Source organism: Vanrija albida (assembly GCF_041260175.1).
Source record: "Vanrija albida strain AlHP1 chromosome Unknown contig_5, whole genome shotgun sequence".
In the NCBI taxonomy this organism is placed as follows: domain Eukaryota; kingdom Fungi; phylum Basidiomycota; class Tremellomycetes; order Trichosporonales; family Trichosporonaceae; genus Vanrija; species Vanrija albida.
Window position 1 is genome coordinate 2210540 of NW_027191424.1, and position 27958 is coordinate 2238497.

A 27958-nucleotide genomic window follows, 5' to 3' on the forward strand; every position below is an offset into this window, starting at 1 on the left:
GTAACGATGCATGCTCTCTATCCAAACATCTTGGAGTAGGCCTTCTTCTCTGCCTCCTTGCGCGCCTTCCTGCGGCTCTCGACGCCGCGGAGCGCCTGCAGAATGCCCGCGTCGTTGGGCACGACCTCGAGCGCGGCCTTGAGGTCAGCCTCGGCGCCGTCGTCGTCCTTGAGCTGCGTCTTGGCCAGCGCGCGGCGGTAGAGCGCCTTGCCCTTCTCGGCCGGCGTGAGCCCGTCAACATTCAGTGCGCGGGTGGCCAGCGAGGCCGCAAGCTTGGCCTGGGGCGGGACCGTCTTGAGGGCCGCGAGCGCCGAGTTGGTGAGCAGGGGGATGCGCGTGGTGCGGTACGCCTCAACCATCTTGGGCTCTGCGTCGGCGGGGAAGTCGGGGTGCACGTCGAGGTAGCGCAGCGCCTTCTGGTACTTTGCGAGCGCGGCGACAAAGTTGGCGGCCTTGAACTCTGCCGTGCCGAGGTTCTTGAGCGTCGCCGCGACGGCGAGCGCCTCCTCGGGCTTTTCGGCGTCGACGCTCTCATCGTCGGCGGGGTAGTCCTCCCACACGTCCTCTGTGCCCGAGGCAGCGGCCTCGGCCGCGCGCTTGCGCTTGGCGTCCTCGGCGTCGACTTCCTCCTGCGAGAGCACGCCCGCGGACGAGATCACGACGGGGTCGAGCGGCTTGTCGTTGTCCGTCTCGAGGTCCTCGATGCGGCGCACGAGCGCCTTGTTGGCGCGCACACGGCCGAAGACGACGTGCTTGCCGTCCAGGTGCGGCGTGGGCACGGTCGTAATGAAGAACTGGGACCCGTTCGTGTTGGGCCCAGCGTTGGCCATGGAGAGGAGCATGGGCTTCTCGTGCTTGAGCTCAAAGTTCTCGTCGGCGAACTGGCGTCAGCGGGGCCGAAACAAAGGCTCACCTTCTCGCCGTAGATAGACTCGCCGCCCGTGCCGTTGCCGCGCGTAAAGTCGCCGCCCTGAAGCATGAAGCCCTTGATGCAGCGGTGGAACGCAGAGCCCGCGTACGCCAGCTTGACGCCCGCAGCGTTCGTCTTGTCCCCGATACACAGGTGCTTGAAGTTGTCGACGGTCTGGGGTTAGTGGGCGCTGCGCGGGCGCGCTCACCTTGGGCGCGATCGAGTCGAACAGCTCAAACTCGATCCGGCCGGCCGGCTCGCCGTCGATGGTGATGTCAAAGTAGGCCACAGTGTTGGGCATTATGGATGTTGCGTAGTGTACAGTTGCAGAAACAAAGTGAGATGGGTCGTGAGCTGGCCACAAATCGCGAGGTGGAGGCTGGTTCCAGCACTTTCGCCATCCCGGCGGAAGTGGCAGTCGTCAGTGGCCCGTCTTGCTGCCCTCCAACCATGGTCTAAGGTATTCTGTGCATACAGCGAGCTCTCAAAGGAGAATGGATATCCGAGTGACAATGCAAAGAGGGGAAAAGCGTGATAGGAGAACAAAGATGAAAGACGCCACCGTTTAGGCAGCCTCAGAGTCCCTCTTCTTCTTCTTCTTCTTCTTCTCGCCGTCGTCGGCACCGCCGTCACCGTTGGCCTCGGACGCCCTCCTCTTCTTCGACTTCTTCTCGTCACCCTCGGCCTCCTTCTTGGCGGCCTTGGCGGCCTTCTTGGCCTCTTTCCGTGCCCGGCGCTCCTCCTTGGTCTCGCCAGCAACCATCGACTCGTCGGCGTCGACATCCATGGTCGTGTCGGCCGCCTCAGACTTCCTCTTCTTCTTCTTGTCGGCCTTCTCCTCCTTCTCAGCAGCAGGCTGCGTAGGGAGACGGTCGGCGCCGTTGACGTTGTCCGTGGCAGTGTTGTAGGCGCTCGAGCTGCCAGTGAGCTCAAACTTGGGCTGCTGGCGGCCAGTCTGGCCAGAGGTGGCAGTGCGGACAGAGACAATGCCGGCACGGTGCTCGAGGGCACGCAGACGCGACTCGAGCTTGACGCGGTTCGAGATACCGATCTCGGCGGCCGAGACGTCGGCCTTGGTGTCGGCGTCGGCGAGCGCGTCGACACGGATCGAAAGCGAGGCCTTGGTAGCGACCATACGGGCCATCTTGCCCTTGAGCTTCTGAGGAGCCTGGCCAATCAGGGAGGCGTGGTAGATAAGACCGTACTTGGGCGTGTCGTGCTTGGTCTTGAGGGCACGGAAGAGCGCCTTCTCGGCACCAAGGATCTGCACAGTCGAGGCAGGGAACTTGGCGAGGTTCATGAGCGAACCAGCGTGCGAGATGAGACGGGCGCCAACAAGGTCACCGACAAGGGCGGTGAGGTTGGGCGCGATCGCCTGCATACGGTTGCGCAGGTACTCAGAAAGCTGGGTGCGGTACTCGGTGATCGAGATGACCTGGTCGCAGAGCGAGTGGATGTGCTCCATGTCGGTCTCGGCGATCTCGGTACCCATCGAGAGCTCAGCAGCCTGCTTGAGGGTAGCCTCGAGGTCCTCGGGGAGGATGAGCTCGAAAGAGGTGGTCGCGGCGTTGGTGCGGAAGCCCATGGCCTTGACGACGCGGGCGTAGGCAAGGTTGTCGACAATGATCTTGCCCATCTCGGGGAAGTGCCAGCCGTACCACTCCTTGACACGCATAGAGTAGATGTTGATCTCCTTGTCGAGGTCGTCGAGGAGGGCAATGGCCTGGATGACCATGGTGTCAACCTTGTCGGTGGAGAACTTGAGCTTGAAGCGCGAGAGCGAGTGGCCGAGACCAAGGGCCATGGTGTTGAGGTCCTTCTGCTCAATGCCGCCAAGGAGCGACGAAAGCTGCTGGCGGATACCACGGTAGAGCTCCTGGGTGGTGCTGTCGGAAAGGACAGGGATCTTGAGCGACTTGCTGATGGTGGCAGCTGGCGGGCGTCAGTACTGCTGTGGCTCGCCTTCTCTCAACGTACCAAGCTTGGGCTCAGAAACAACAAGGAGCTCCTCGACCTTCTTCTTCTTCTTCTTCTCGCCGTCAGAGGCACCGCCAGTAGCCTCGACAATGAACTTCTCGAGCGACTCGGTCAGGCGGCCATCCTGGATGGCAGCGAGGTCCTCGACAGCCGTGGCAGTCGAGGTGAAGCGCTGGATAGCCTGGACCTTGAGGCTGGGCAAGTCAGTTCACCGCTCCACAGCTCGATCAAATCCAACGCACGCCTTGTTGGCCTTCTCGGGGGTCTCAAACTCCTTCCACAGGTCCTTGTTGTCGAGCTTGAAGTCGTTGCCGAGCTTGAAGACGACGAAGCCGATGGGGGTCTCGGAGAGGACGAGCATTTTGTGTGATGAGGGCTGTCGCTGGAAGAAGAGGGAAGAAGTGCCGGTTTTTCTCTGCTTGTCGGTCCGCTGTTCCCAGAGTGGGTACAGATGCTATCTAGGTGACCGCGTTGCCGATGTTGATGTGTGTCGCAAAGATGCTTGAGGTGGTGTGGAGACGAGGGCTGCCAGTGTAGGTCGCTCGCCAGTGGGGTCTCTGCACGATTTCGTCGAAGAGTGAAATATTCTACTATCAGTCACCAGACCTGGAAATGGCTCAGGGTCGTGGAAATTTAATGCCACGTAAAATTGGACCACGTGGTTAATTTATTAAGGCTTCCCAGTTTACCTATTTGGTTCCGACACGCGTCGGGGAAGGCAACGCGTCTGATCTTTCATGAACCGCGGCGGCGGCGAGCGCGTATGAGCAGACAACAACATTACTCACAGCAACGACAGCCGCCGCCATGAGCAGTCTATACGGCTCGTCCCCTACACGAGGGGACATGTTCAGCGACCTACCAGACCGCCATGTCGCCCCCGACATCTTGGAAGAGGAGGACAGGTTCGAGGTATTCATGCCGGCGGTCCAGACCCTCGTCAACGCGCTCGGTGGTTACGAAGAGATGCCCCAGAGCGACGGGACGTTTGCGACCGTCTACCGCCCCGGTGACTCGGTCCTCCCCGTATTGAAAGACCTGAAGAAGCTCTGGCGAAAAGACGACACAGACGACGAGCGCACAGTGGCGCGGTGCATGGCCAAGGCCGGTCTGATGAAGGAGCTGGTCGCGCTGGTCAAGGAGGTCACGGACCGTGGAGAGTGGGGAAGGAAGATCTCCCTCATGGCTTGTGAGTTGGCACATGCCCACAAAGTCGGTCTAACTCCTCAGGTGACCTCATTGCCGCTCTGACATGGCCTATCGACGTTGCCAAGGAGCTGAAGGAGATGGAGGAGGAGGGGCCAGTGGTCACAGACTATGCCAGTTTGTTGCGCGCCCAGGTCGAGTACAAGGTGGGTTTGCACATGCTTGAGGAGCTAACCATAGGCACAAATGCTTCAAGGGGACACTCTCCGATACATCATGAGGCTCCTCACGCTCAGTTTTGCCAAGCAAGGACGCCGTGAGGAGAAGGACGAGCGCATCATCTCGCTCGGTCTACACATCGTTCGCAACCTGTTGTCCATCAGGGATGTTGTTGCCCCCGATAATGCGACCGGTGAACAGGAGGAGTTGTCACAGCTCCAGGTGCGTTCAGCTATCATGTTCACTGCGGAGCTGACCCACGCAGTCTACCCTCATCACCCAGCTGCAAAAGTTCGAGTACATGGACATGTTCCTTGTCCTCGCGTCGCACGCCGACCGCACCGAGTTCAACCCCTTTAACATGCTCATCCTTGACGTGACGCAACTGCTCTTCCGCTCCGTCAAGCCAGTCGACTTGGCCCGAGACCCAGCCAAGGCGCCTGTAGAGAACCTTGCCAAGCTGCTCAACGACGAGCTGAATGCCAAGGTTCGGAAAGCGCGTGCCGCGCCGTCTCGTCACTCTCGCTTTGGAACGACCATTACGGTTAAAGCTGTCAGTAAACACCGACTGCCCATTCTACCAACTGACACGACCCAGGGAGGCCAAAAGGTCATTCTGCATTCTCAGGACGCCATCGCGCAAGATGCCGCCAAGGTTTTGGACGACCACAAAAAGAAGCGTGCAGGGAGGCAAAAGAAGGCGGTGGGTGCCCAGCTCCAAAGTACATTCTGACATCCAGGACGACTTGACTGTGGACGCGTACATCAGCCCAGACGCCATGGCAGTGCTGTTGACGTTCGGAAAGGAGCTACTCAAAGACTTTGACTGTTAGTTATCAATCAAATACCGAGACCAACTAACCCCGACAGCCTTCTTCGAATCGGTTCGAAAGGACATCCAGATGGAGAGGAGCAAGGTTCGCCCAGCGGACAGCGTCCGCGCGCTCTACGTCTCCAGCTTCATGATGGAGTTTCTTCTCGTCTTGCGGAGGAAAGAACTCCTTTCTGCGACTGAGGCAGCCACGGCTGCTGGCGAGGAGGTTGCGTCGGCGATCGCCAAGGTTGACCACGACCTGCCGCTAGGCCGAGTGGCCGTGATGGCCGAGCTGGACACTGTCCGATGGGTGGCGTCTCGCATGAAGACGACCATGGACGACCACCCGCCGGCGTGGACGGAGCTCGAGGCCAGCATCAACTGCTTCACCCAGATTGTGGGTGCGATTCCAGTTCTGGCTGCTGACCCACAGCTCCTTTTGATCGAAGCCATGTCCCAGTCCATCGACGAGGAGGACACCGAGGCAGCGGAAATCATCCAGAACCAGCTGTACTACAATGGCGACATCCTGGACGCCTCGCTGCAAGTTGTCTCCCACTACAAGGACCAGTCTATTGGGTGAGTTAGCTGCATGTTACCAGCCTAACTCCCAGCTACCTCGAGGCCATCATCCACTTCGCCTACGTCCTTCTCCGCATGCTGGAGAAGTACTCGAAGAACAACGCATACATGTATGTGCGGAAGCGCAAGGCGGCTCGGAAACGACGACAGGCGCTCAAGGCGCACAACACTGGCGAGGCGCCGATCCCAGAAGAGTACGCCAACGACGACGAGGAGGACATCGGCCCCGACGAGGAAGGACCGAGCTACCGCGAGCACGCGTTCACGTTCACCTCGTTCGAGCAGCGCTTTGCGTCTGAGGCCGTGGCCAGGACGTTGATTGCGTATCTCGCACGCTACGCGTCGTTTGACGACATTGACAAGGTCAAGCGCGTCGTCGGCCTCATGCACCGACAGGTCGTCAAGGCGCAGGCCGAGGGGCTGTACTTCAAGGTGAGGAGGGCGTGAGACCATCAGCTAACCCCCAGGTGTCCTCGCTCTACCTCTTTGGGCAGGTTCTCGAAGACCAGGCGTCGCTGCCCAAGGGCAAGCCTAGCAAAGACCTCGTCGAGTTGATCGGCTTTGTGCTTCGCAAGTTCTTCAAGAGGATAGCCGAGGACCCGTTCCTCATTGTCGAGGCGTTCGGGCCCAAGTCGCGTGGACGGTGGAAGGCGGTGTCGTCGTACAAGAGCGACGACGAGGACGATGGCATGGGCGGGCAGCGCGCGCGCATCCTGGAGAAGGTGGGTTGAGTGACAGGAATCAGCTGACGCGCCAGCTGGGCCCTGCGGAGCTCGAGTTTATCAAGAAGCACAAGCTGTCGTGGAGCCAGCAGATGGGGGTGGCGGTCAAGCTGCTTGTGGACGCCGACCACGAGGAGTGGGTCCGGTGGATCATCAACGTGGGTGGGGGGAGGGGATGTGACTGACGCCAGACTCTCGAGATTGTGCAAGCTGCTCGGACAGAGATTGTCCTGTCGGTGGATGGCGAGCTCAACACGTCTGCCGTCGACAGCGACGGCGAACGCGCCACTCGCGACTTCTCGGGCCCCAGCGCCGACGCCATTGCCAAGTTTGTCCAGCTCGACCTCGAGCCTGACAGCGACGAGCTCAAGGCGGCCGTCCGCGAGAATGCCCACTTTCGACTCATGCTCAAGCTGCTCAACTTTGAGGCTACCGAGGCCGAGGACATCCGGGAGCAGACGTGGTTCCTCCCGTCCACGGTTCTCCCGTCGACGATCGGCAACGCGGTCAGCGCGCTGAACCAGTTCCTGATCACGCCCGTGGATCTGGACGAGGACCCGAAGAAGCTGCTCCGGCGAGCGAGGCGGCGGCGGGCCGGGGGTTCTGGCTCGGGCTCTGATGGCGAGCGTGCGCCTCGGCGCCGCCGCGCCGTGGCCGAGGTGCAGCAGTTCAAGTCTGCGGCGTTTATCGTGGACTCGGACGATGACGAGGAGGCCGACGCGCGATTCTTCGCCCGCGAGGAGGAGCTGCGGCAGGAGATGGAGCGGAAAGCGGAGGAGGCGGGGAACATTATGCGGGAGGCAGGGACGAAGAAGCGCAAGCGGAAGGGTGCCGGGCCGCTTACGCTGGACGACATGGAGGAGGTGGTGGAGGGGGCAGAGGGGGTGGAGGGGGCGGAGGGGATGGAGGTTGACGCGGATGAGGAGGCCGACGACGAGAGCGAGCTGGGCACGCCGGTGCCGGCGAGCAAGCGGCGTCCGCGTGCGGTGGTGAGCGTGTCGCCCAGCGTGTCGCGCGACGGTGCGTCGCCGAGTGTGTCGCGCGGCGGCGCCTCGCCCAGCGGCGGCTCCCCGGCCGACGAGTCGGACGACGACGCGGAGGTGTCCCGCCGTGTGCGGCCACGGGCCATGCTGGTGCTTGACCCGGACGACGACGACGAGTAGAGCGGCACACGCCGCGTATAGTATCCTGTTGTACCTATGCATGAGTCTATGGGGTGGGGTGGTGTACAATGGACCAGCGGAGCTGGTGTCGCTGGTGTATCGCGGCGGTGTCGCGGGCCTATCGGTGCGCGCCAAAGCGGCCGAACATGGCCTCGCCGACGCCGGCCCCGACGACGATGGACACGATCCACCAGATCTGGAACGTCATAACGACGAGCCTGGGCGTGAGCTTTGCGCGATGTCCAGACGTACATGAGGAGCCAGTGAATGGCCTGCTGGAGCGCGTGCAACAGGCCGCGGGGGACGTCTACGCCCCACCTAAACGGGCGGGACCAGCGGCCCACGCGGCCCGGGTCGAGGGTGCGGCGCACCGTCGCGGGGAGGTGTGCGATGGCCTCTGCCGCGGCGTGGGCGTGGGGATGGGCGTGAGCGCGGGGCGGACTAGCCCCCGCCTCGCGCTGCGCCTCGACGTCGCCGTCCTCCACGCCATCGGCGAAGCGCCGCCGCCCCCCAGCCTTCTCCTCGACCGCCGTGCTCCCCCCCTTCTCCCCCTCGCCCTCCTCCGCCTCGTACCGCGGCGCCGGGCCCAGGTCCCCCCTAGACACGGGGAGCACCCACCCCACCCGGCCGCGCCGCCACGCCTCGTTGCACGCCGCGCGGAGGGCGTGCAGGTACCGGTCGAGGATGGAGAGGAGGAACAGGCCGATGCACACGCCGACGGTGGCGCCTGGGCCGGACGGGACCCAGGTGCTGAACCAGAGGGCTACGCGGGGGTCAGCGAGCGCGCCAGAACATGGGCTGCAGCCGCCGCTGCCGCTGCAACGCCGGCCTGCGGCCGTCGTTGGACTCACTATCCTGCCCAATGTAGCCGTGAAAGTACATGATCATGCTGCCGGCGTGCGTGCCGCCGCCGCCGCCGTGGTTGTGCCCCGGCATGTTTGTCATTCCCGACATGTCTGCCATTGTGCCGTCGTGTGTGTGAGTAGGTGGGGCCGTGCCGTGTCGTGTCGCGCAGGTCGTTGATATCGACGCCGGTGTAAACTTGAACACCGACGTCGTCGAGATGACTTTGTGTCACCTTCTCGCCACGGCCGTCGCCTCGCCCACGCCGCAGCCCACTTCCGCCACGAGGCCAAATACTCCCGCCGCCGACCAATCACGCCCGTCACCAGTTTACTGGAATCGATCGCCGCAGCCCGTGCCTCGACTCGTGCCTGGAAAACATGCGGCATTTGGCGCAAAGGCCTCGCGAGTCGGTATCCTCGCCCGGCTCCTCGACTCCTGATCGACGCGGCGCCCCAGCCGTCCTATGCAATCAATGTACATCGAGTGGTGTCTACTCCGTCACCTCGAGTGGCGTCTGCTACTCCCCCTCACACGCCTTCTTCGCAGCAGGCTCATCCGCCACCTCGCTGCTCCGACGCTTCAGCCCAAACGGCGTCTTGGCCGGCTTGGCCGGCTTGGGGCCTCGCTCGCCTCGCTCGCCGCCGCGCTCCGCCTCGCCACGGCCTCCCTTCCCCCCGCCGCGCTTACCCCCCTTCCCCCCTTCCCGCTCCACAAGTTCCTCCACCACAGCCTCCTCCTCCAACCCCTCCCCCTCCTCCTCCTCGTCCGCATACAGCAGCGACATCGCGTCCGTGTAGTGCGCGACCTTCCAGGTATCCGCCGCGCGCAGCGACATAAAGTCGAACGAAATCGCCACGCTCGACGCAATGCCCCCCTCAGCCTCCTCCGTCGCAATCGGCAACTTTGGAATCTTGGGGTACCGCTGCGAAAAGTGGTTGAGGATCGTGTACTTGGCGTTCATCCTGCCCGTCAGCGCCGCCCCAACCACCACACTCACTGCTTGCCCACGTCAATCGCCTGCCCGAACGTGCTGTGCCCCTTGGCCAGCGCCACTTCCGGCTTGTCGTCTTCCAACGTCGCCTCGTGGATCAGGATCGTCGCACCTTCGCCCGCTGTAACCAGGTCGGCCGACGGCTTCGTGTCCCCAGAGTACACCACCTTCCACCCAGACGGGTGCTCGACCACCAGGCCGAATGCCAAGCCCCGATGCGGCACACTTGGCGTGCCGAAACTCTTCAGCCCCAGGTCCTCGATCATCGCGTGGATCATCTTGGCCATTGGGTCGTTGCCAGGAGAGTAGTAGCGCTGGATAAAGTTGTACGGCCACTTGAACTTGCCCGCGGCAACGTCCTCGTCAAACTCGGCCGCTCGCGCCACTCCCTCGTTGAGAGGCGCGGCGACAGCCTCGACGGCGGCGGGCTCCTCAACGACCTCCCTCCGAGCCCATGGGCTCCTGTTCATACGGGTCACGCTAATGAACTTGATGTTTTCGAGGGCTTCGCGAGGGACACCGTGCTGCCACGTCGCTGTTTCCTGCAGCTGCAGCGCGATGGCCGGGGGTGCAACGATGTACAGGGGCGTGTGAACGCCAGCCTACAAGTCAGCAGTGTCCACGCCCCTCTACCCACGTTGAAACGGTCCGCGAGAACAGACGTCAGGCCTAAGTGGTGGTCCGCGTGCATGTGGCTGATGAAGATGAGGCGGAGCTCGGCGTAGAGCTTTGGCAGGCCGTCCAAACCGTAGCGCCGGCGCAGCTGGCCAAGGGTGCCCTCGCCACAGTCGAGCAGGAAGCCACCGGTGCCAGGAATGTCCAGGTGTGTCGCAGACACGTTCCTGAACTTGGACGGGATGGCACTGCCAGTGCCGAGGGTGGTCACCACAATGTCGTCGCCGGGCTGCGAGACTTGGGATTCGGCCAGGGCCGCAGCCTTGGTAGCAACCTCGGCGCGTGCAGCCTCGGCAGCCTTGGCATAGTCTGTCTCCCCGTTGGCCTGTACGTCGGCATCAACACCCTCAGCGTCGGTAGGGAACTGGACGTCCTTGGCGTGCGTCTCAATCAGCTCCAGCGGCTTGGGAGGGTACATCTTGATCGAGTGGTTGGGCACGGCCAGGGTAGCATTGACCGGGAGGGTGGGGGGAGCGGGCGCCTCGTACTTGTAGTCGGGCACTGGGAACACGGCCTCGTCTAGCCTATGCAGGTGGAGCGTGTTCCACGCCGCGCTGTTGAAGAAGGTCGGGCCGGCAGTGCGCACCTCGGCGACCAGGTGCTGCGTCTTGGGCCCAAAGGACGCGACCCACTTCTGGTACTTCTTATCCTCCCACACCTCCCGTGTCACACGGTGGACGACCGCCTCGACGAAGAACGCTGGCTCCTTGCCCTTGGGACCGAACTGGTACTGCGAGAACACCTTGGACCGCAGCAGGCGCGCAATGTTGTGCTCTGAGCAAGACACGATCACCAGGATCGAGCCCTGTCCTCCGCCTACGAGGCAGTCCTCCGGCATGATAACCCTCTTGCCTCCCGGTGCGTCCTTGTCCGCAACCTCGATGCTCTCGCCCTTGGTGAGCTTTCCACGGGCGGGGCCGTTGGGCACGCCGAGCGCGTTGGCCTTGGCCACGTCAAACTTGCCACGCACCGCTGGCGTGCGGAGGATGTACACCATCTCGGTAGCGACGTCGGCGTCCGTGGCAATAGGCAGGGGATACCTGTCGACAGGGTTGGCCGGCGACCGCATGCCCTCGTACGGCTGCAGCGGGCGGGGCTTCTTCTCGTAGCCTGGCTGGAGGCCCTTGAACATGTCCTTGACGATCGTGGACGTCCACTGGTCGAGGCGGGTCTCGGGGAGCTGCGACGGTCGCGGAGGTGGCGTGGCGAGGATCGGCCCGGTGCTTGGGGGTTCTGGAACGACATCGCGGAGGGCAACGGCGTGGACGGTAACCCGCGGCGACGAGTACACCACCTCGGACTCGGCCTCGCTGAAGCGCGGGTACGGCTTGGCGTCGATGGCGAAGGTGTCACGCTGAACCGAGGCGCGCAGCGTCGCGAGATACTGTGCTGTATCTGGTGGTCCGACGACGGCGAGCTTCCTCATCCCCGCGTCGCACACTGTCATGATCACGCCTGGGGGTTAGCCACGAATCGACATCCCAACCCACCAGGAAGGCCGGTCCGTGCGCGGTGCCCGCCGTCGGGGAGGAAGACGGCCTGGAGCCCCCTCATGCTCAAACGCTTCTGGACGAAGGCGCGCTGTGTTCCCTCGCCCGCGCCGAACAGGAGGCGCTCGTTGTCGAACGCGACATAGAGCGACAGGTCGGTGTCGGGCCCGGGCACCGACACGGCGCGGATGTTCCAGTTGATGATAGACATTGCGGTGTCGCTACTGTCTCCGTGCGGGGGGATGAAGGGCGTCGCGTCTTTGTTGGACCGCGCCCTTGGCTTGGTCGTCGCGGCGCGGGCCTGATCGAGGGCCGAGGTGGTGAACCGCGGCGCGAGGGGAGCGTATCGTACGCTGGCCACCGCCTGCAAGGTGGCGCGACTTGCGCCTGCTAGTCGTCGGAGCAGGGTGGGCACCGTGAGGGGGGGAGAGGGTGGGTGGCGGCCTGGACGCTGGACGTGGGTTTCAACAAGTAGAGCAGTGACGATCGGAATGATGAGCCAACTGGAAATCTCAAGTCAACAGAAGTCACGTGAGGTGCGAGCGAGCCGCTTCGCCCTCCCCTCGGACACTTTAAAAGCTGCTGCTCAACCTTTTCGCTTTTCTCCACTGCCCCTCCTTATAGGTGAGTAACGACGACGCGACGACGACAACGAAGCACTGTTGCTAACCCCACGCAGAGTCGCTTGAGTGCCGCCTTCTCACGGCTATCAGGTGCTCGGAAGGGCAGAGAGCGAGTTCCGTCCCCCTCGCCTTTGCGCGTCGGGGGTTCGTGCAGCAGTCTTCCAAGGTTCGGTCCAGCCCCACGCAGCCTTGTGGCGTGGGGGTTGAAGGGTGTACGTTACATTTGTATCTATGTGCGCATGTGTGTGTGTGTGTGTGTGTGTGTGTGGTTGTCGCGCTGTCGTTGCTGCTGCATGCATGCCTCTTCGTCGATTCTTTCATCTCCATCTCACTCACTCGCTCCGAGTTTGGCGTCAAGAGTGGCTCGACGGGAGCAAATCGGTCCGAGGCGGTTCTGGTTCGGCGGTCAAGTCCGTGCGGACCATGTGGGCCGTTGACATCATGGCAGAGGCGCAGCAAGTCATATCGCTCGCACCACCGGCATCTCCTTCTGCATCTGCACCCACACCACCATGCTCGCGAAACTAGCTCTGCTGCTGCTCGCGGTGGCCGCCGACCTCGGCGCCGCGCGTCTCGACGCCGCGACGCACCGCGAGCTCCTGCTCTCCGGCCGGCCCAAGGTCGGGCTGTGGAAGGCTCTCACTGCCGAGAAGGCGCGCGAGGCGTGAGTCGCGACTCGGGGCACAACTGACTTTCAGCGCCGCTGCCCAGCTCACCGGCCAGAAGACGTTTGCCGCGGCTCCCAAGCCCCGCTTCGAGGCCTACTGCTTCGACCAGCCCATCTCGCACTTTGACAACAAGGTCAACGGCACCTTCTGCCACCGGTACTGGGCCGACGCGAGCCACTACAAGGAGGGCGGGCCAGTGTTCCTCCTTGACGGCGGCGAGACGAGCGGAGAGGACAGGCTGCCCTTCTTGGAGACGGGCATCGCGCAGATCCTCGCCAACGCCACCAACGGCCTGGCCATCGTGCTCGAGCACCGCTACTACGGCGAGTCGGTCCCTGTCAAGTCGTTCTCGACGGACGACCTCCGCTTTCTCAACAACAACGAGGCGCTCGAGGACTCGGCTTACGTGGGTGAAATAATGGCCTCGTGCTCACCCCCCAGTTTATCAAGAACTTCAAGCCGCCCAAGTCGCTGCTCAAGCTCTCTGACCCGGATGCCCTCAAGCCCAAGAACGCGCCGTGGTTCTACTACGGAGGATCGTATGCCGGTGCGCGCGCCGCGCACATGCGCGTCGAGTACCCCGACCTCGTGTGGGGTGCGATTGCCAGCAGTGGTGGGTGGTGCCGTGCGAGCCACACTCACCCCCAGCCGTGACGCACGCACAGATCGACTTCCCCCAGTACTTTGACCCGATCCAGGAGTACGCCGACGAGGAGTGCATCAGCGCGATCCAGACCTCGGTGCAGGTGATTGACGGGCTGCTCGACCTCCCCGGCCCGATCAACCGCGCCATCAAGGGCCTGTTCGGGCTCGAGGGTCTCGAGGACGACGACTTTGCCGAGGTGCTCACGTTCCCGTTCGGCGCGTGGCAGGCGCAGAACTGGAACCCCGAGGTCAGCACGGACAGGTGGGACAACTTTTGCGAGGCGATCACGTCGGGCGGTGCCGGGAGCCAGATCGGGCTCATCAGGATGTGAGTGGTGTCGGTGAGTGGCGCTGACGCCAGCCCCGCGGTCGTCAACAACTACGCCAACTGGATCAAGAAGGTGGGTGGATGGTGGAGCATGGCTGACCTCAGCACTACGTCTCGCTCTGCCCCGTTGACCCTGAGGAGTGCTTCGGCTCGCACAACGACGAGGCCTTCCTCGCCGACGACCTCGACCAGACATGGCGCCTGTGGCTCTTCCAGGGTGGGTGGTGCTGCTCCTGGCACAGCTGACGCGCAGTCTGCACCGAGTGGGGCTACTTCATGCCAGCTCCGGAGGAAGGCCCGTCGATCCTGTCCAAGCGCCTGACGCTCGAGTTCACGTCCAAGATCTGCAAGCAGGCGTACCCGCCGGGCAAGCACTTTGTCGTACCCGAGTGGCCCAACGTGGCCGACGTGAACGACCGCGGCGACTATAACATCGAGTACAGCCGCCTGGCGTTCATCGACGGCGACCGCGACCCGTGGCGCACGATGGTGAGTGGGCGCCGGGGGCTCTACGTTGCAGCAGTGCTGACAAGCCAGACCCCGCAGGCGGACTGGGCGCGCAAGCGCAAGTCGACGGTCGACAAGCCCGTGCACCTCATCTTCGACGCGATCCACCACTACGACGAGAACGGGCTGGAGGACCACGATGCCGAGCCGGCACGCATCCGGGACGTGCACGCGCTCGAGGTGAGCTTTATCAGCGAGTGGGTCGCGCAGTTCAAGGAGAGCAAGGGGCGCAAGTAGACGCATAGCGACGTGGCGATGCATGAGTCGTGGCGATGGTTGTGCAGTCGATGCATACGACACCTCCACTTTGGTGGTCCAGGCACGGACCGCGGAACGGCGGCGACAACAAGGACGCCAAAGGCCGTCTCCTCGACCCATCTCACACCTCGTCGCATCCTGCACACAACCCCACCCGCCGCCATGAAGCTGCCAGACGGGCACGTGCTAGCATGGTACAGCTACGCGTTCGCCGCCGAGGTGTTTGCCGCGTGCGCCCTGGTGCGTCCGGCCCCCTCTCCCCGCTAACCACAGGCAATCTTCCTGCCCATAACGCTCGAGCGTACGTGTGTCCCCCGGCCCGCCCGCTGACAGCAGGCATGGCGCGCGAGATTGGCTTCGAGGCGCCCGCGCTCACGACGCCGTGCGCGCTCGAGTCGACCGACGCGGTGTGCAAGGCGCGCATCCTCGGCGCGTGGGTCGACACGACCAGCTTCTCCATGTACGTCAAGAGCGCGGCGGTGCTCTCGCAGGCGCTCGTCATCATCAGCATCGGCGCGCTCGCGGACAGCGCGTACTGGCGCAAACGCCTCCTCCTGAGCTTTGCGTTCACGGGCGCCGCGACGTCGGCCCTCTTCCTCGTGCTTCCGTCCAGGCCGGCCGCCTGGCTCCCCGTCGCGGCGGCGGCAATCACCGTCGTCGGCAACTTTACGTACGGCGCGAGCATTGTGTGCGCGAATGCCTTCCTGCCCGGCCTGGCGAGGGAGGACGCGGCAGTGGCGGGAGCGCGCGCGGCGCTGGAGGAAGACGAGCCAGAGACGCCGATGAGCGTGGGCGAGGAGGACGCGCTCCTCGACGAGAGTAGCGGCTCGGCGGCGTACGCAGCCCTGCTGAGCGCGACGACGGCGCGCCTCTCCTCGACGGGCGTCGCCGTCGGCTTCTTCTCCGGCGTCGCCATGCTCGCGCTCCTCGCCGTGCCTGTTGCCGCGGGCGGGGGCAGCACCCGCAGCCTCATGCTCGCCGTCGGGCTCTCGGGCGCGTGGTGGGGCGTGTGGACGGTCCCGAGCGCGTTTGGCCTGCCCGCAGGCAGGAGGGAGCGCGCGCCGAAGCGCTGGCTCGCGGCCGCGTGGAGGCACGTCGGGAGCATGATCCGGCCTGCTGAGATGCGCACGCTGCCCAACCTGTTCACTTATCTCCTCGCCTGGGTCTTCCTGAGTGATGGTGAGTTGACGAAGGGGCGCCGGAACGGCCGCTGACTGCCGCAGGCTTCCACACGACGACCTACACGGCCATCCTGTACGCCTCGTCGACGCTGCACATGTCGCCCGCAAAGGTCATTGTCATCGGCCTTCTCGTCCAGCTCTTCGCCGTCGTCTCGTCGCTCCTCGCCCCGCGGCTCCAAGCGCGCCTCGGCCTGTCCAACCTCTACTTCCTGCTCTACGTCGTGCTCGGCGCGCAGATCCTCCCGCTGTACGCTTGCGTCGGCCTCGTGCTCCCGTACGGCGGGCTGCGCACAGAGGCCGAGATGTATGTCGCCGCCGCGTGGTTCGGTTTCGTAAGTGGCCGTGGCGGACCAGCTCACACCAGCTCTACGGCCCGTTCAACTCGTACGCGCGCGCAGTGTACGCCGAGCTCATCCCGCCCGGCCACGAGTCGACCTTCTTCTCCCTCTTCTCGCTCACCGACAAGTCGGCGTCCTTTATCGGCCCGTTCATCGTCGGCATCATCGCCGACACGACGGGCAATATCCGCCTCGGGTTTGTCTTCCTCACGCTCATGCTCGCGCTGCCCGTGCCCGTGCTGCTGCGCGTGCGCATGCTCGACGGCGTGCAGCAGGCGGCTGCGTGGTCGGTGCGCAAGGCAGAGCCGGAGCCAGCGGCCGCAGAGGCCGCAGATAGCGACGAGTAGTGCCAGTGCCACTGAATTGATGCATCGTGTGGGTTTGGGCAGTTAGTTGCCTGCATGCCCGAGGCAAGGCCGAAGTGAAGCCTCTGCACGCTCGATCGGTCTCGGCCCTGCCGAATGCCGTTGCCCTGGCCGTGCCCGTGGGTCGTGGGTGCATGGTCCGGCGGATGCTGCGGCTGCGGCGCGGCAGGCGGGGCGGCTGCAGTCGGCTCTGCTCCACTGCACGCAGTTTGGTTACCGTCGCTCGCTGTGCCCGTCTGCCTCGTTTAACCCAGCGGCGCCGACGGCCTGCAGCAGCAGTGGTGTGGGCGTAGATTGCGGTGTTTGCCCCCACATTGGCCGTTTTTTCAAGTGATGTAATAGCCACCCAGCCGGCCAGGACGGCCAGGACGAGCAAGTCGCAGCGACAAGCACAACCACGAGGGACAAGCGAGGCTGGGGGGCAATCTGGCGAGATCTGCGCTCGCTCCAGTAACTACGGCTGCTCGAGTTGCACCTCCCACAATCCACATCACACACACCACGACCACAACATCAACCACAAACCCAAGCCCAAGCCAAAGTCAAGCCACAACACCGCCCTCGCCCGACAGCGACCTCTCCCCCACCCCACCCCACCTACACCGCCATGGCGTCTCCTGGGCCCGGTGCGGGCGGCGGCTTCGAGCAGCCGCAGCCACCGCCGTCCCTAACCCCCATCGCAGAGGACGGGCCAGCGCGAGCCACGACGGCGAGCAGCGCGGCGCCCATGTCTCCATCGACCGCGACATCGTCGCCGCGCGGCTCGCGAATCCAGCAGCAACACCCCCAAGGCCCGCGCCCGCGCCCGCCCGCCCCGTCCCGCTCCCTCTCGGCGCAGGCCATCCGCGTCGCCCCCATGAGCTCCTCGTCTCGTGCCCCGCCCCGGCTCAACCTCGACTTTGACGCCGCGCCCCGCCGCTCGGGCTCGCTGTCGAGCCGCGTCTCGGCCGGCTCTGGGGCTGCTGCTTCGCCGACGGCGGCGCGGAGCGTACCGCGCAGGAGCCGCGCGCACACCGTCAGCGTTAACCTGTCCACCCCGACGTCTACGACCTCGCGCTACGCCGGGTTCCTGCGCATGCCCGACGCGGAGGAGGGGCGCGCGGCCGAGGGCGAGCGCCGGCCCTCGAGCACCATCAGCGTGACGATGCCCGATGAGGCCGACACCGCGGTCGCTGACCACGCGGGAGAGCTGCACGACGACGTCGTGGGCCTGCTCGATGTGGTCGACCCCGAGGTCGGGACGGTAAACCACCTGCAGAACGTGACCAACGGCATCATGTTCCCCAACATCCCTGGGTTGTGGACCCGCCGCCCTAACCTCGTGCTGCCGCGCACGCCGTCGGACCACAGCCTGCCAGAGTATGCGGATGACGGGGACGACGCGGGGCTGAACGGTGGGGGAGGCTCGCGCCGCGCGTCGCTCGGCAAGGGCGGCCGCTCGAACACGGTCAAGCGGTTCCTCCCTGGCTCGGACAAGGGCAAGGTCGACCTCGGCCCGCTGTCGCCGACCGAGGACGTGCCGCTCAAGGCCGTCGTGTCGAAGCAGCTTGACGACGAGCTGACGGAGGAGGCAGACGAGGTGGCCGACGAGCACGAGCTCGACCGCCACGTAAAGCATGTGCTCCGCGCCAAGCGCAAGGAAAAGGCAAAGCGCGCGCTCCGCGGCCTGTGGGCCTTCCTCAAGACGCCGATGGGCATCGTGACGGCCATTTACGGCTTCCTCGTCGCCTTCTGGGGCGCCGCCCTCGTCCTCTTCCTCCTCGGCTGGATCAAGACGCCAAACAAGCACTGGAAGGACAAGTGGGTCGAAATCTGCTCGCAGATTGTAAACGGCCTCTTCACCGTCACCGGTGTCGGCCTCATCCCCTGGCGTGTAATCGACACGTACCGCATGTCCATCATCCACACGCTCAAGATGAAGGACAAGCGGCTGAGGAAGAAGGCCGGGTTGCCGCCCATCGACGACCCCGACGACCTGCCCGACCCGCGGACGATCCCCGGCTTTGAGCAGGTGCTCTCCGAGAAGGACCAGGACCAGCTCCACTACCAGCAGGAGAAGTTTGCAAAGTCGCAGACGTGGTACCGCCCGCACGCGAACGCCACGCACCGCGCGTTCCCGATTACGCTCGCGCTGTGGAACACGATCCTCATGGACGGCAACTCGTTCTTCCAGTGGTAAGTCGGCGTTGAGCTTAAGGCAGCGCTGACCCGCAGCATTCTCTGTGGCTGCATGTGGGGCATGGACTACCACAAGCGCCCGGCGTGGACGACCGGCTCGCTCATCCCGCTGTCTTTCTTGTGTGGTATTGCGTGAGTCTAACCTCCCTTTGGCTGCCGCTTACACCCCAGCGCCGGTGTGCTCATCTGGCAGGGCGGTGTGCGCTCCAAGAAGACCAAGGCGGTCGAGGACAAGCTCCGCAGCGCGCTCGGCGTCGACCAGCCCGTCGACCCGCAGGTGCGGCGCCCGCGCCGCGCCACCATCTCGCACGGCGAGCGCAAGCGTCTCGAGGCCGAGGCCCAGCAGAACCTGGTGGATGGCGCCGACGCAAAGTACCGCCCGAAGCGGCGCGCCACGATCGACGTGCCGCCCGACGCGCCGGGCCAGATCCCCAAGCCGCTCGGCTCGGTGTCGGAGAGCTCGGAGGAGAGCGACGAGCTGGGCAAGGTGCCGAGCAAGCTGACGCCGACGGCCGAGCTGGCCGTGCTGCCCGAGCTGCCCAAGCGCGAGGGGCGGGGGAGCATCTGAGGGGATCTGGACTGCATTGTACGCGTACGCCGTGGTATTCATTGAGGAGGAGACTGTACTGGTATGCACTGTCGTCTTGCGTGGGGCTGGGGCTGGGGGCTGGGGGCTGGGGGCTGGGGTCGGGGGGCGAAATCAGGCGGGCAGGTGGGGCGAGTGGGGCGGGTGGGGTGGGTGGGGTTGGGCCGGTTGGGTGGGGTGTGGCGCGTGGCAGACGACGAGTGGACGAGTCGAGGAGCCCAGTCGAGTGGGTGTGGGTCCTTTGGCCGGACAACAGTACAACAGGCCATCTCGTGGCGAGGGCGGGACAGACAACGACGACGGAGAGAGCAGCGAGCACGACGCCACCGCCGCGGCGCACGCACAACCCCCCACCCGTCGTCACGCCGCGTCGTCACACACGTCGTCAGCGGTGCGAACATGAGCGCGGCCTGTGCGCGTGCACACACGCGGCGGTCCGAGCGGCGTCGGCGGCGTCTGGCCAGGTGTGTGGGTGTGGTGGTGCTTCTCGCTGCCGCTGCGCACTGGCCACGGTGAGCGGGCGGGCGACGGCTGGGGGATGTTTGTCGACCACTGACGCTGCGAACTCTGTCTGGGTATCACTCATCCACTCACCACCAAGAACGAGAATCGCCCACTCCCGACAGCGAACTCACTGATCGCCCGTTCGGCCTTCTCTCTCTCTTTGTCTTCGTCTTCTCCCCACCACCACAATGCCCGCAATAGTCAAAAGCACAATCAACCTCTTCCGTGCCAGCCGCAAGGCCGACCAGCCCCCCGTGCAGCCCGAGCCCGCCACCGACGCGCCGCCGCCCCCTCTCCCGCCGCCGGTCCCCCCGCCCCCCTTGCCGCCGGCGCGCCGCTACTCCCCGCCCGAGGTGCTGCCGAAGAGCAGGTCGCGCGCCTCGATGCCGGCGCAGGGCCGGGCGGCGGCGGACATGACGCCGTCGTGAGTGGCTCTGCTCTGAGACGAAAGCTCACACAGCAGGACACAGGCGAAGGGTAAGCTGCGAGGGGCTGTCTCCCAACCTCTCTTTGACCGAACTGACCCCCCGCAGTCCTCCCGTGGGTCGACGGCGTCCGCAACCAGGTGTACGAGGAGCCCGCCGGCCTCTTTGGCCCATACCCCGCGCGTGAGTCGCCCCCGCGGCGCCGCTCACGCCCAGCCCCGACCCGCCCGCAGTCGCTCTACTCGCCCCCTCCGCTCCCCCACGCGCCGTTCGCGTTCGCCGCGCTCGCGGAGGCGCCTGAGCCGGCCGAGCCGGCCCTCGGGCGGCAGGGGAGCGACGCCATGAGCCGCGGGGCGGGGCTCGACGCCATGAACCGCGGGGCGCCGCTCGCCGGCCTCGGGCTCGGCGACGTCGAGGCCGCCATGCGGACGTACCCCTCGCTCGAGGCCACGTTCGCCGGCACGACGCCGCCCGAGGGGTCCTTTGGGCAGGACCTGACCCCTCTCTCGCAAATTTCCAAGGTGGGTGTGTTTCCGCGTCCGCTCACCCAGCAGAAGCTGGAAAAGAAGAAGGCACCGCGCCAGTCGCACTCGTCGATGCCGCCCCGGGCCGAGGCATTCGCCCTCCCCCGCATCCACAAGCAGCGCCACGACTTCCCCTTCTCCATCGACGAGGCGATGGCCACGCAGGAGAGAGACAAGGCCCGCGCAGACGCCTTTGCCCAGCTCGTGGCGAATAACGGAAAGCCGGTCCCACCCGCCGTTGCAAAGCTCGGCAGCCCGTTCAGACCAGACACCTTTGAGACGCTCCCGACTTCGACCGACACCTCCTTTGGGCACATTGCGCATGAGAACGGCAGGCCGATCGCCTCGGCCGTCAACACACCTCATGCACCCAAGCGCGTGGACGACAAGGCCAAGAGCATGCCGCCCGCTACAGTGCCCCAGGAGCCGCCGTTCTTCTTCAGCACGACCAGCCCGGGCATTTACATGGGCAGCTTGAGATTCGCCCCCGCCGCTGCCCCGGTGCAGCAACCCAAGGTCAACGAGGTGCGCATGGATGCGCGGAGTGCATACGTTGAGACGGTATCGGATGTAGGTGTACTTCGTGATCACCACCTGACAACGCAGGAGTCCGCCACGCCGCGTGTTCGGCAAAAGTCTGAGCGTGCAACTGTTGTCAACGCGCCAAGCGTCCAGGCATCTGCTCCGCCCGCCGTCGAGGCTACTCCCAAGGCGGGACCCAGTCATACCCGCCACCAGAGTGTCCCCATGTCGGTGTTCTCCGAGCCGCTCAGCGATGCCACGTTCAAGGTCGGGTCGTACGCCCCGACGACCACCACCGGGGTCCACAACATGGTCGAGCAGAGCTCGTTCCACGACGAGACACTGTGCCAGCTGCTCGACGCCGCGCGACTCAACCTTATCGGTGACCAGGCCAAGAAGGCACTTATGCGCGCCGCCCGTGCCCGTGTCATCGAGCTCAAGGATATCAAGGAGCAGGGTGTGGTGGGTCCTCCCTTGGGATATCACTGATAATTCAGAAAAATTGCCCTCCGGTCAATACGACCTCGCCGCTGGCGATAAGAAAGAAGAAGCACCACCGGGCGAAAACTGAAGGCGATGTCTTTCCTCGTGCCGAAGCCGAAGGCTCGGCGAACAAGAAGCAACCTAGTGTCGACAAGACGCCACCTGTTCCGCGGGCAGCACCCCCTCCCCCGTCAATTACGGCGAGCGACAGGGTGCGCGACAAGCCCGTTGGCCCCCCTCACTCGTCCCAGAGACAGAGCACACCACCTTGGGCCAACGAGATTATTCAACGTCTCGAAGCCTTCGACGCGCGATTCTCCGAACTCGGCAAGAGGTCGACCGACGAGAGTGTCATGCTCGAAGACGCGGTTCACCCCGCCACATTCTTCGGACATGGCCCAACAGCCGAAGACATGGAGGTGCTCAAGAACGCGTTAACCAACATCACGACGTATGCTGCGCCGTACTCCTACGCCACCGAGACAATTGGCTTTGAGCTCCCCAAGGCTGGCTCGATTCACACCATCGCCCCGACGCCCACGCCCAACAGTGACCCCCAGAGGAGCGGCGCGTCCACACGCATGGCGAATCTCAACGAGGCCACGCCCAAGCAGCGCGACACCTTGACCTGGGGATCAGAGGTCGACATCCCTCAGCAAACCCCACCTCTGATGCCCCGCCCTCCCCGGATCGAAATCCAGCCGCCGACTACGCTCGCGAGCAAGACGACGACGGCGCGAGACACGGCAAGTCACTCGCCGACCAACAATGCCTCGGGCTCAACCTCCGAAGTCAGCAACGCGCGCACCAACGCCCCCGCACGAGAGTCAGAGTACGACCGGCCCCCGCCAGTGCCCCCGAAGAGCGTTGCTGGGAGGTCAGTGGCCAATACCGAGCCGAAGCCCAGCAGTAGCGCGGGTAAGGGATCGTTGGGTACTCCCCAGGTCAAGCCTGCCGATCTATTCTCCATGACGACTTCGCCGGCCACGACGCACCGGTCCAACGCGGCGTCGTATGTCACGGCCACCAGCCTCAAGCCATGGGATCTGGTGACACAGCGGCTGTACGCATGGGCGCTTGTCTGGGAGGAAGATTCATTTGTGCGGGCGCTGGAGAGGATGGCGCTGGGCTTCCAGGTAAGTTTGTGCTGTGGCAAAACTGACGTCCCAGGTCGACGACTTTCCTCTTACCGTCTACACGATGCTCATCTTCAAGAGGTGGGTACCGTGTCGCAAACCAATCTGACCCACCAGGAACATCCAACGGCGACTGACCATGACGCCGCCACTCGTCTGCGACAAGCTCTTCGTGCCGCCCAACATCGCCGACGGCATCAACAAGTCCGTCCACTCGGTAAGTTGTTTGTCGCCTGCCCCTCCTGACGCCCCAGAAGCAGTTCTCCGACGCACAGATGATCCTCGAGAGCCTATGGCACCCCTTCCGCCTCAAGGACCCGCCGCGCATCATCGTCTCGCTGATGAAGCATGGCGGGCGGGATAACACGTGGCTCGCCGCGCGCCACGACCTGACCACCGGCAAGCTGCTCGTCTACGTCGTGGGCCCCGGCCTGCAAGACCCTCCCGAGGGCAAGGACATGGACAACCGTAAGTGGCGCGGCGTGTGCTAGCTAACCTCAGGCGTGTACATGTGGTGGCTCGCCATCCGCCAGGCGTGGCCGCAGTACAACATCCCGCACACCGACGAGACACACCGTCTGCCATACACGATCAAGATGGTGCCTGTGCCCGCGAGCGAGAAGGAGAATGCCTCGCTCCAGGCCATGGTGATCAGCCGCAACTTCCTCCTGTCAGTTGACCCAGCAAGTCCGTGCCCACAGCTGACAGACGCAGTGGAATGCGACCCGAGACGACCGACGACCAGGTGCGCCTGCGCGAGGCCGTCTGGGGAGAAGTCCGCCGCCTCCTCCTCAAAAAGCAGCAGGGCAAACTCCATGTCCACGGCGCCGAGCCCCGCGCGACCGACACAATCTCCAACCTGTGAACCCCCACCTAGCATACATGAATCTTGCATGCATATCCATCTACTACACGCAAGGTCCCTAGCTACCAAGATCCTAAATGTCCGCCTAGGGCCCGTCTTTTTGTGGCGTGTTTGCGCGGTTGGCCGTGCGCTGGGCGAGGCCGTGGCCCAGCTCGGTGAGGTTGACGCGGCTCGAGTTGCGCGAGAGGGCGTGCTCGCCCCCGGGGCCAGCGGTGGGCGTGAGGACCCCGCTGGAGGGCTTTGGCAGCGCATTCTCGTCGCCGCTGCTCGCGCTCTCGTAGGGATTGGACGGCGCGGGCGTGAACAGCGCCATGGGCGGGTCGTTCCACCCTCCCGCCCCGCTGTGCGGTTCCAGCAGGCCGTTGGACGTGCTGCGCACCGGGCGAGGTCTGCCCGGGCCCGACTTTGAGCGGCCGCCCCGTAACGGCGGTGAGGTCGGCGTCGCGGACCCGGCCGAGGCCGGGGCGTGCTCCAGCCCCGACAGCGACCTTGTCGACGCGCTCGCGAGCGACGAGCGCGCGAGCCCGGGCGTGAAGAAGGCCGACGAGCTGCCCGAGGCTTCCCGCGGGCTCGGCGGCTGGGACCCCCACCCGGGAGAGTACGTCCCCACGGGCATGCTCACGTGTCTTGTCGGCTTGCGCGGCGTGTCGTGCCCGCCGAAACTGGCGTTGCGGCGCAGCATTTGTGTGAGGCGGCGCGACCAGAGGCGTAGTCGGCCCGCGCCCGACGGCACGCGCGGCTTGCCCTCGAACCCGAGCGCACCGAGGTTGCCCTCCTCGAGTGCGTACGCCTCGGGCGTGGGCGTGCCGCTCGACCATGGAATCCAGCCGTTCGTCAGCGGCCGTCCGTTGAGCCCGGCAGAGCTCGACTTGCGCCCGCGGTAGGTATTCCGCGTGCGCCGCCGCACCGCGCTGAACGCCAGCGTGAGGAGGATGCCCGCGACGACGACGTACGCCCACACTGCAGGCCCGAGGTCGGCGACCGTCGCCTGGAGCTTGTGCAATGGGTGCAGGCCGCCATGCGGCTGGAGCCCGTTGACGGACCGGCTTGCCTCGATGACTACCTTGCCGAGCGTCCACGAGATGGCCGTCTCGCCCACCTCGTCCATCGACTGGAAGTGCGGCTTGGGCTTGCCCTTGTTGAACAAGCCCTTCTCCTTTGCTCTTCTCTCGGCCTCGGCGTTGGTGTCGCCCACGTCGCCGCCGGTGAGCGTGTCGTTGCCGCCCTTGTCCCCGAGCCGGGGGATACCGATGCCCTCGTGCAGGACGTTGGAAATCCACGCGCCCTTGAAGCACTGCAGCCGGAGACGGTTGATTTCGATCTGACAGTCAGCCCGAGCTGGAGAGCGCAACCCACCTGCCCGTTCTTCCCCTTCGCCTCAAGTTCGTCCCAGTCCTGCGCGCAGAACGCGCTCATCCCCCGTTCCCACTCGGCCCAGTCCCACACGCCGCCGAGGCCCAGCACCTGCTGGGCAGTGTACCAGTACTCGGAGATGCCGATGAACCCTCGCTGGTCGCTGCGGTGAAAGTCGATGTGCGGCGTGGCCAAGCCGCCAAACAGGCAGTGCTTGGCCGGACATGGCTTGTCGTGGGAGAGCAGCGGCTTCAATGACGTGAGGCATTCGCCGAACGAACCCGTGCCGATAAAGTCGGGATGTTTTGTGGGATCCGGCGACGGCAGGATGAGGCCAGTCGGCAGACATGGGTCGGCGATGGGGTCGTCCCGTGCCGGGTCTGCCCCGTTCGCTTTCGCGTCTGCCTTCCACTGCTCGACCGCGGCCTCAACGTACCGCTCGCGGACCTGGTTGGTGCCGAAGCCGAGCCACGAGGCGGCGAACACGGGCCACTCGACCAGCTCGCCAGACAATAGTCTCAACGACACGGTAGCGAGATCCGACTTTGGGAAGCGCGAGTGTTCGAGCTCCTCGATCGAGGGCGAGAAGGCCAGCTGGGTTGACGCCCCGCCCATGTCCAAGAAGCCAAACGTCGGCGAGTGGTGGCTAATGTCGACGGGGGTCACCGAGTCCTTGCTCCCCGGCGGCGCCGAAGCCAGGGGCGCCAGCGGCAAGAGGTGGTCGTGGCCCTCGACTCCTTGGGCATGTGCGAGTTCTGGCGCGTGCCCAAACCCGTCCATGAGGTAATTTACAGCCACCCAGCCCCAGATGCCCTCCTCCTCGCCCGAGATGATGCGCACGCTGTCGCCGCATGGCCCGGCCGCCGACGCCTCATGTAGCTTGAAAGGGTAGCTCTTCCGGAGCGTGTCGCACGTCACTTGGAGGATCGCGTTCTGCGCCTCGGGGTTGAGCAGCCTCATGCCCGCGGTCGCGAGCACAAAGATTGGCGTCGACTCGAGCTGCGAGGGCGGGATGTGATCGAGCGCGTGCTGCATCAGCGGCTGGAGGTACCCTGGGATGTCCTCGGGCGCGACTGCGAAGGACGAGATGCCTGATGTCAGCTGTACCCCTGCTGCAGGCGCTCACCTGGCTCGACGCGCTTGACCCAGGCCTCGCCCTCGACGCCCTTGCCGACGCGGACCAGGCGGCGGAGAGCGCGGCGTTCCATATCCGCCGAGCTGGCCTTGCCCTTGCCCTTTATGCTGTCCCACCACCACCACTTGGACGTCTCGGGGCCGCTGCCTTTGCCGGCGCCGGCGGCTCTGGCCTCCTTGACCTCTGCGACAATCTCATCTCGCTCGAGGCCTGGGTCGCGCCAGCTGTAGATCTGCATGCGCGACCCAGACGAGCCGGCGTCGATGACGAGCGCATAGTGGGTGGTCTTGGATGAGACGGAGGGGGCCATTGGGAGGGGCTAGGTAGGAGTGGAGGCGAGCGCGGTTGGCGATACGCGTGAGGTGACGAGGCCGGGGTGAGGGCGAGGGGCCGAGCTGGTCGCGCGCAGCAGTGCTGGGACCGGATCCGTGTGCGTGCTTGCTTTACTGGAACGTAGGGCACATGGGAGGGGGGATGGAGGTGTGTTTGCAGTGAGATGTGCGAGTAATGCTGATGGTAGCAAGTCGAGATGAGTTCTTGACGTGGGCTAATTCAACGAATCAGTGGGACTGTCAAGGACGCGCAGTGGGTGGGTGGTTCAAGGCACGCTAAAACCGCCCGCAAGGTTATCACACCGGCATATGAACCTGTCCCGTCTTTGCACCTCAGTCTGCTCCACCCTCTAGCATCCCCTCGGCATGTTGGTGCGGCGGTGCGCGTGCATATGCTCATTATGAGTAGGTGACAGTGGGACGGGCATTAGGTGGTGGTGTTGGTGGTGGTGGGTGGAGGGAGTTGGGGGACGTCCTCAGGCCGGCCGGCCCGCCCTGGGGAACAACTGTATGGGGATGACGACGCATGGTGGACTCCTCGCGATCTGCGGAGAGGGAAAGGACCGGAGGAAACGTGTGTAGCGCGTAGCGCATAGCGGCTCGCCTTGCGCGTGCAGCGCGCGCCGAGCAGCCCGCGGATCACTGCCCCGGGTCCTGGAGCACGACGAGGAGGTAGCGGTCGTCTGGCGCGTCAGCTGGGTCGCGTCGCACCGACCTACCAGGCGTGATAATCAGCTCGTGCCGCTTGGTGCGTATCCGCATGAGCTTGAGCTCGTCCTAGAGGGGAAAGGCGGTGGTGGCAATGGACGCGGTGATGGCGGTGATGGCAACGGACGGCGGCGAGAAGCAAGTCGGCATCGCAGAAGAAGCGCGTCAGTACCGCGCACAGCACACGACACCACGCAACTCACACCAGCATCAACAGTGGCCACAGCAGCGGCCGTCGCGTTGACCACCGCCTCCAGGCTGCCGGCGTACCGCCGCCCGCTCTCGCCTTCGAAGGCGGCGCCCGTGCTCTGGACGATGCCGCCCGAGCCCGGTGCGCCCGACGAGCGCGCGAGGACCATGACGCCGCGGACGTTGCGGTACGCGGAGAGGCGGGAGAGCGTAGACTCGATCTCGGGCGGCGGCGGGGCGCGCGGCGAGGGCGAGGGCAGCGGGGGCGAGGACGACGGCGCGCGGGGCCGTGCGCCGTTGGCGACGGGCTCGGGGGAGGCCATGGTGAGGAGAGTGGGGGGTTGAGTGGGAGGTGGGACAAGCGGCTCGTCGAGGAAGGTGAGGAAGACGCGTTGAGAGGGAGACTAGAAGCAGAGAAACAACAAAGCAACAACTGATCGCTCGACCTGCAACACAATGACGTTGCACGCGCCCTTGCCTCGCGCCCTGCCGTCACAACACCAAAAAGTCGTGCTCGCACGCTGAGTCGAACAGCGGTCGGGTCGGAAGCAGTGTGAATCACATCCAGTG

General features: G+C 64.9%; 11 protein-coding genes across 11 annotated transcripts; 5 read left to right on the forward strand and 6 right to left on the reverse strand.

Annotated features, from left to right (window-relative positions):
* Positions 1–17: 17 nt before the first annotated feature.
* CPR6 (peptidyl-prolyl cis-trans isomerase cpr6) lies at positions 18–1211 on the reverse strand (the record flags this gene model as incomplete). The annotated part of the gene is made up of 3 exons (XM_069355452.1): positions 18–881; positions 914–1084; positions 1119–1211. 3 exons carry the CDS (start codon positions 1209–1211, stop codon positions 18–20), a joined length of 1128 nt encoding a protein of 375 aa, XP_069207523.1.
* Positions 1212–1475: 264 nt separating this feature from the next.
* NOP58 (Nucleolar protein 58) lies at positions 1476–3248 on the reverse strand (the record flags this gene model as incomplete). Its single annotated transcript, XM_069355453.1, has 3 exons — positions 1476–2842; positions 2888–3081; positions 3130–3248. The coding sequence occupies 3 exons, from the start codon at positions 3246–3248 to the stop codon at positions 1476–1478; spliced, it is 1680 nt and encodes a 559-aa protein (XP_069207524.1).
* Positions 3249–3694: 446 nt separating this feature from the next.
* Positions 3695–7533, forward strand: TOF1 (Topoisomerase 1-associated factor 1; the record flags this gene model as incomplete). The annotated part of the gene is made up of 12 exons (XM_069355454.1): positions 3695–4076; positions 4118–4239; positions 4274–4474; positions 4518–4805; positions 4851–4955; positions 4993–5080; positions 5123–5463; positions 5500–5645; positions 5681–6080; positions 6116–6370; positions 6406–6528; positions 6562–7533. The coding sequence occupies 12 exons, from the start codon at positions 3695–3697 to the stop codon at positions 7531–7533; spliced, it is 3423 nt and encodes a 1140-aa protein (XP_069207525.1).
* Positions 7534–7651: 118 nt separating this feature from the next.
* On the reverse strand, positions 7652–8496 carry Q8F55_007015 (uncharacterized protein; the record flags this gene model as incomplete). Its single annotated transcript, XM_069355455.1, has 3 exons — positions 7652–7751; positions 7786–8296; positions 8385–8496. 3 exons carry the CDS (start codon positions 8494–8496, stop codon positions 7652–7654), a joined length of 723 nt encoding a protein of 240 aa, XP_069207526.1.
* A 400-nt stretch (positions 8497–8896) lies between these two features.
* Q8F55_007016 (uncharacterized protein) lies at positions 8897–11746 on the reverse strand (the record flags this gene model as incomplete). The annotated part of the gene is made up of 5 exons (XM_069355456.1): positions 8897–8945; positions 9153–9341; positions 9377–9972; positions 10008–11500; positions 11536–11746. The coding sequence occupies 5 exons, from the start codon at positions 11744–11746 to the stop codon at positions 8897–8899; spliced, it is 2538 nt and encodes an 845-aa protein (XP_069207527.1).
* Positions 11747–12670: 924 nt separating this feature from the next.
* On the forward strand, positions 12671–14543 carry MgSCP1_1 (Serine carboxypeptidase S28; the record flags this gene model as incomplete). Its single annotated transcript, XM_069355457.1, has 8 exons — positions 12671–12822; positions 12857–13232; positions 13268–13439; positions 13475–13799; positions 13833–13872; positions 13905–14016; positions 14053–14288; positions 14337–14543. The coding sequence occupies 8 exons, from the start codon at positions 12671–12673 to the stop codon at positions 14541–14543; spliced, it is 1620 nt and encodes a 539-aa protein (XP_069207528.1).
* Positions 14544–14726: 183 nt separating this feature from the next.
* On the forward strand, positions 14727–16430 carry ATG22 (Autophagy protein 22; the record flags this gene model as incomplete). Its single annotated transcript, XM_069355458.1, has 5 exons — positions 14727–14804; positions 14838–14865; positions 14901–15743; positions 15788–16077; positions 16110–16430. 5 exons carry the CDS (start codon positions 14727–14729, stop codon positions 16428–16430), a joined length of 1560 nt encoding a protein of 519 aa, XP_069207529.1.
* Positions 16431–17055: 625 nt separating this feature from the next.
* On the forward strand, positions 17056–19194 carry Q8F55_007019 (uncharacterized protein; the record flags this gene model as incomplete). The annotated part of the gene is made up of 3 exons (XM_069355459.1): positions 17056–18623; positions 18663–18758; positions 18798–19194. The coding sequence occupies 3 exons, from the start codon at positions 17056–17058 to the stop codon at positions 19192–19194; spliced, it is 2061 nt and encodes a 686-aa protein (XP_069207530.1).
* A 710-nt stretch (positions 19195–19904) lies between these two features.
* Positions 19905–23671, forward strand: Q8F55_007020 (uncharacterized protein; the record flags this gene model as incomplete). The annotated part of the gene is made up of 11 exons (XM_069355460.1): positions 19905–20140; positions 20180–20193; positions 20250–20662; positions 20696–21235; positions 21272–21649; positions 21922–22806; positions 22841–22887; positions 22924–23023; positions 23061–23274; positions 23308–23476; positions 23521–23671. 11 exons carry the CDS (start codon positions 19905–19907, stop codon positions 23669–23671), a joined length of 3147 nt encoding a protein of 1048 aa, XP_069207531.1.
* An 85-nt stretch (positions 23672–23756) lies between these two features.
* On the reverse strand, positions 23757–26469 carry YND1 (Golgi apyrase; the record flags this gene model as incomplete). The annotated part of the gene is made up of 3 exons (XM_069355461.1): positions 23757–24992; positions 25028–26115; positions 26151–26469. The coding sequence occupies 3 exons, from the start codon at positions 26467–26469 to the stop codon at positions 23757–23759; spliced, it is 2643 nt and encodes an 880-aa protein (XP_069207532.1).
* Positions 26470–27130: 661 nt separating this feature from the next.
* Positions 27131–27711, reverse strand: Q8F55_007022 (uncharacterized protein; the record flags this gene model as incomplete). The annotated part of the gene is made up of 3 exons (XM_069355462.1): positions 27131–27174; positions 27211–27268; positions 27403–27711. The coding sequence occupies 3 exons, from the start codon at positions 27709–27711 to the stop codon at positions 27131–27133; spliced, it is 411 nt and encodes a 136-aa protein (XP_069207533.1).
* Positions 27712–27958: the final 247 nt, after the last annotated feature.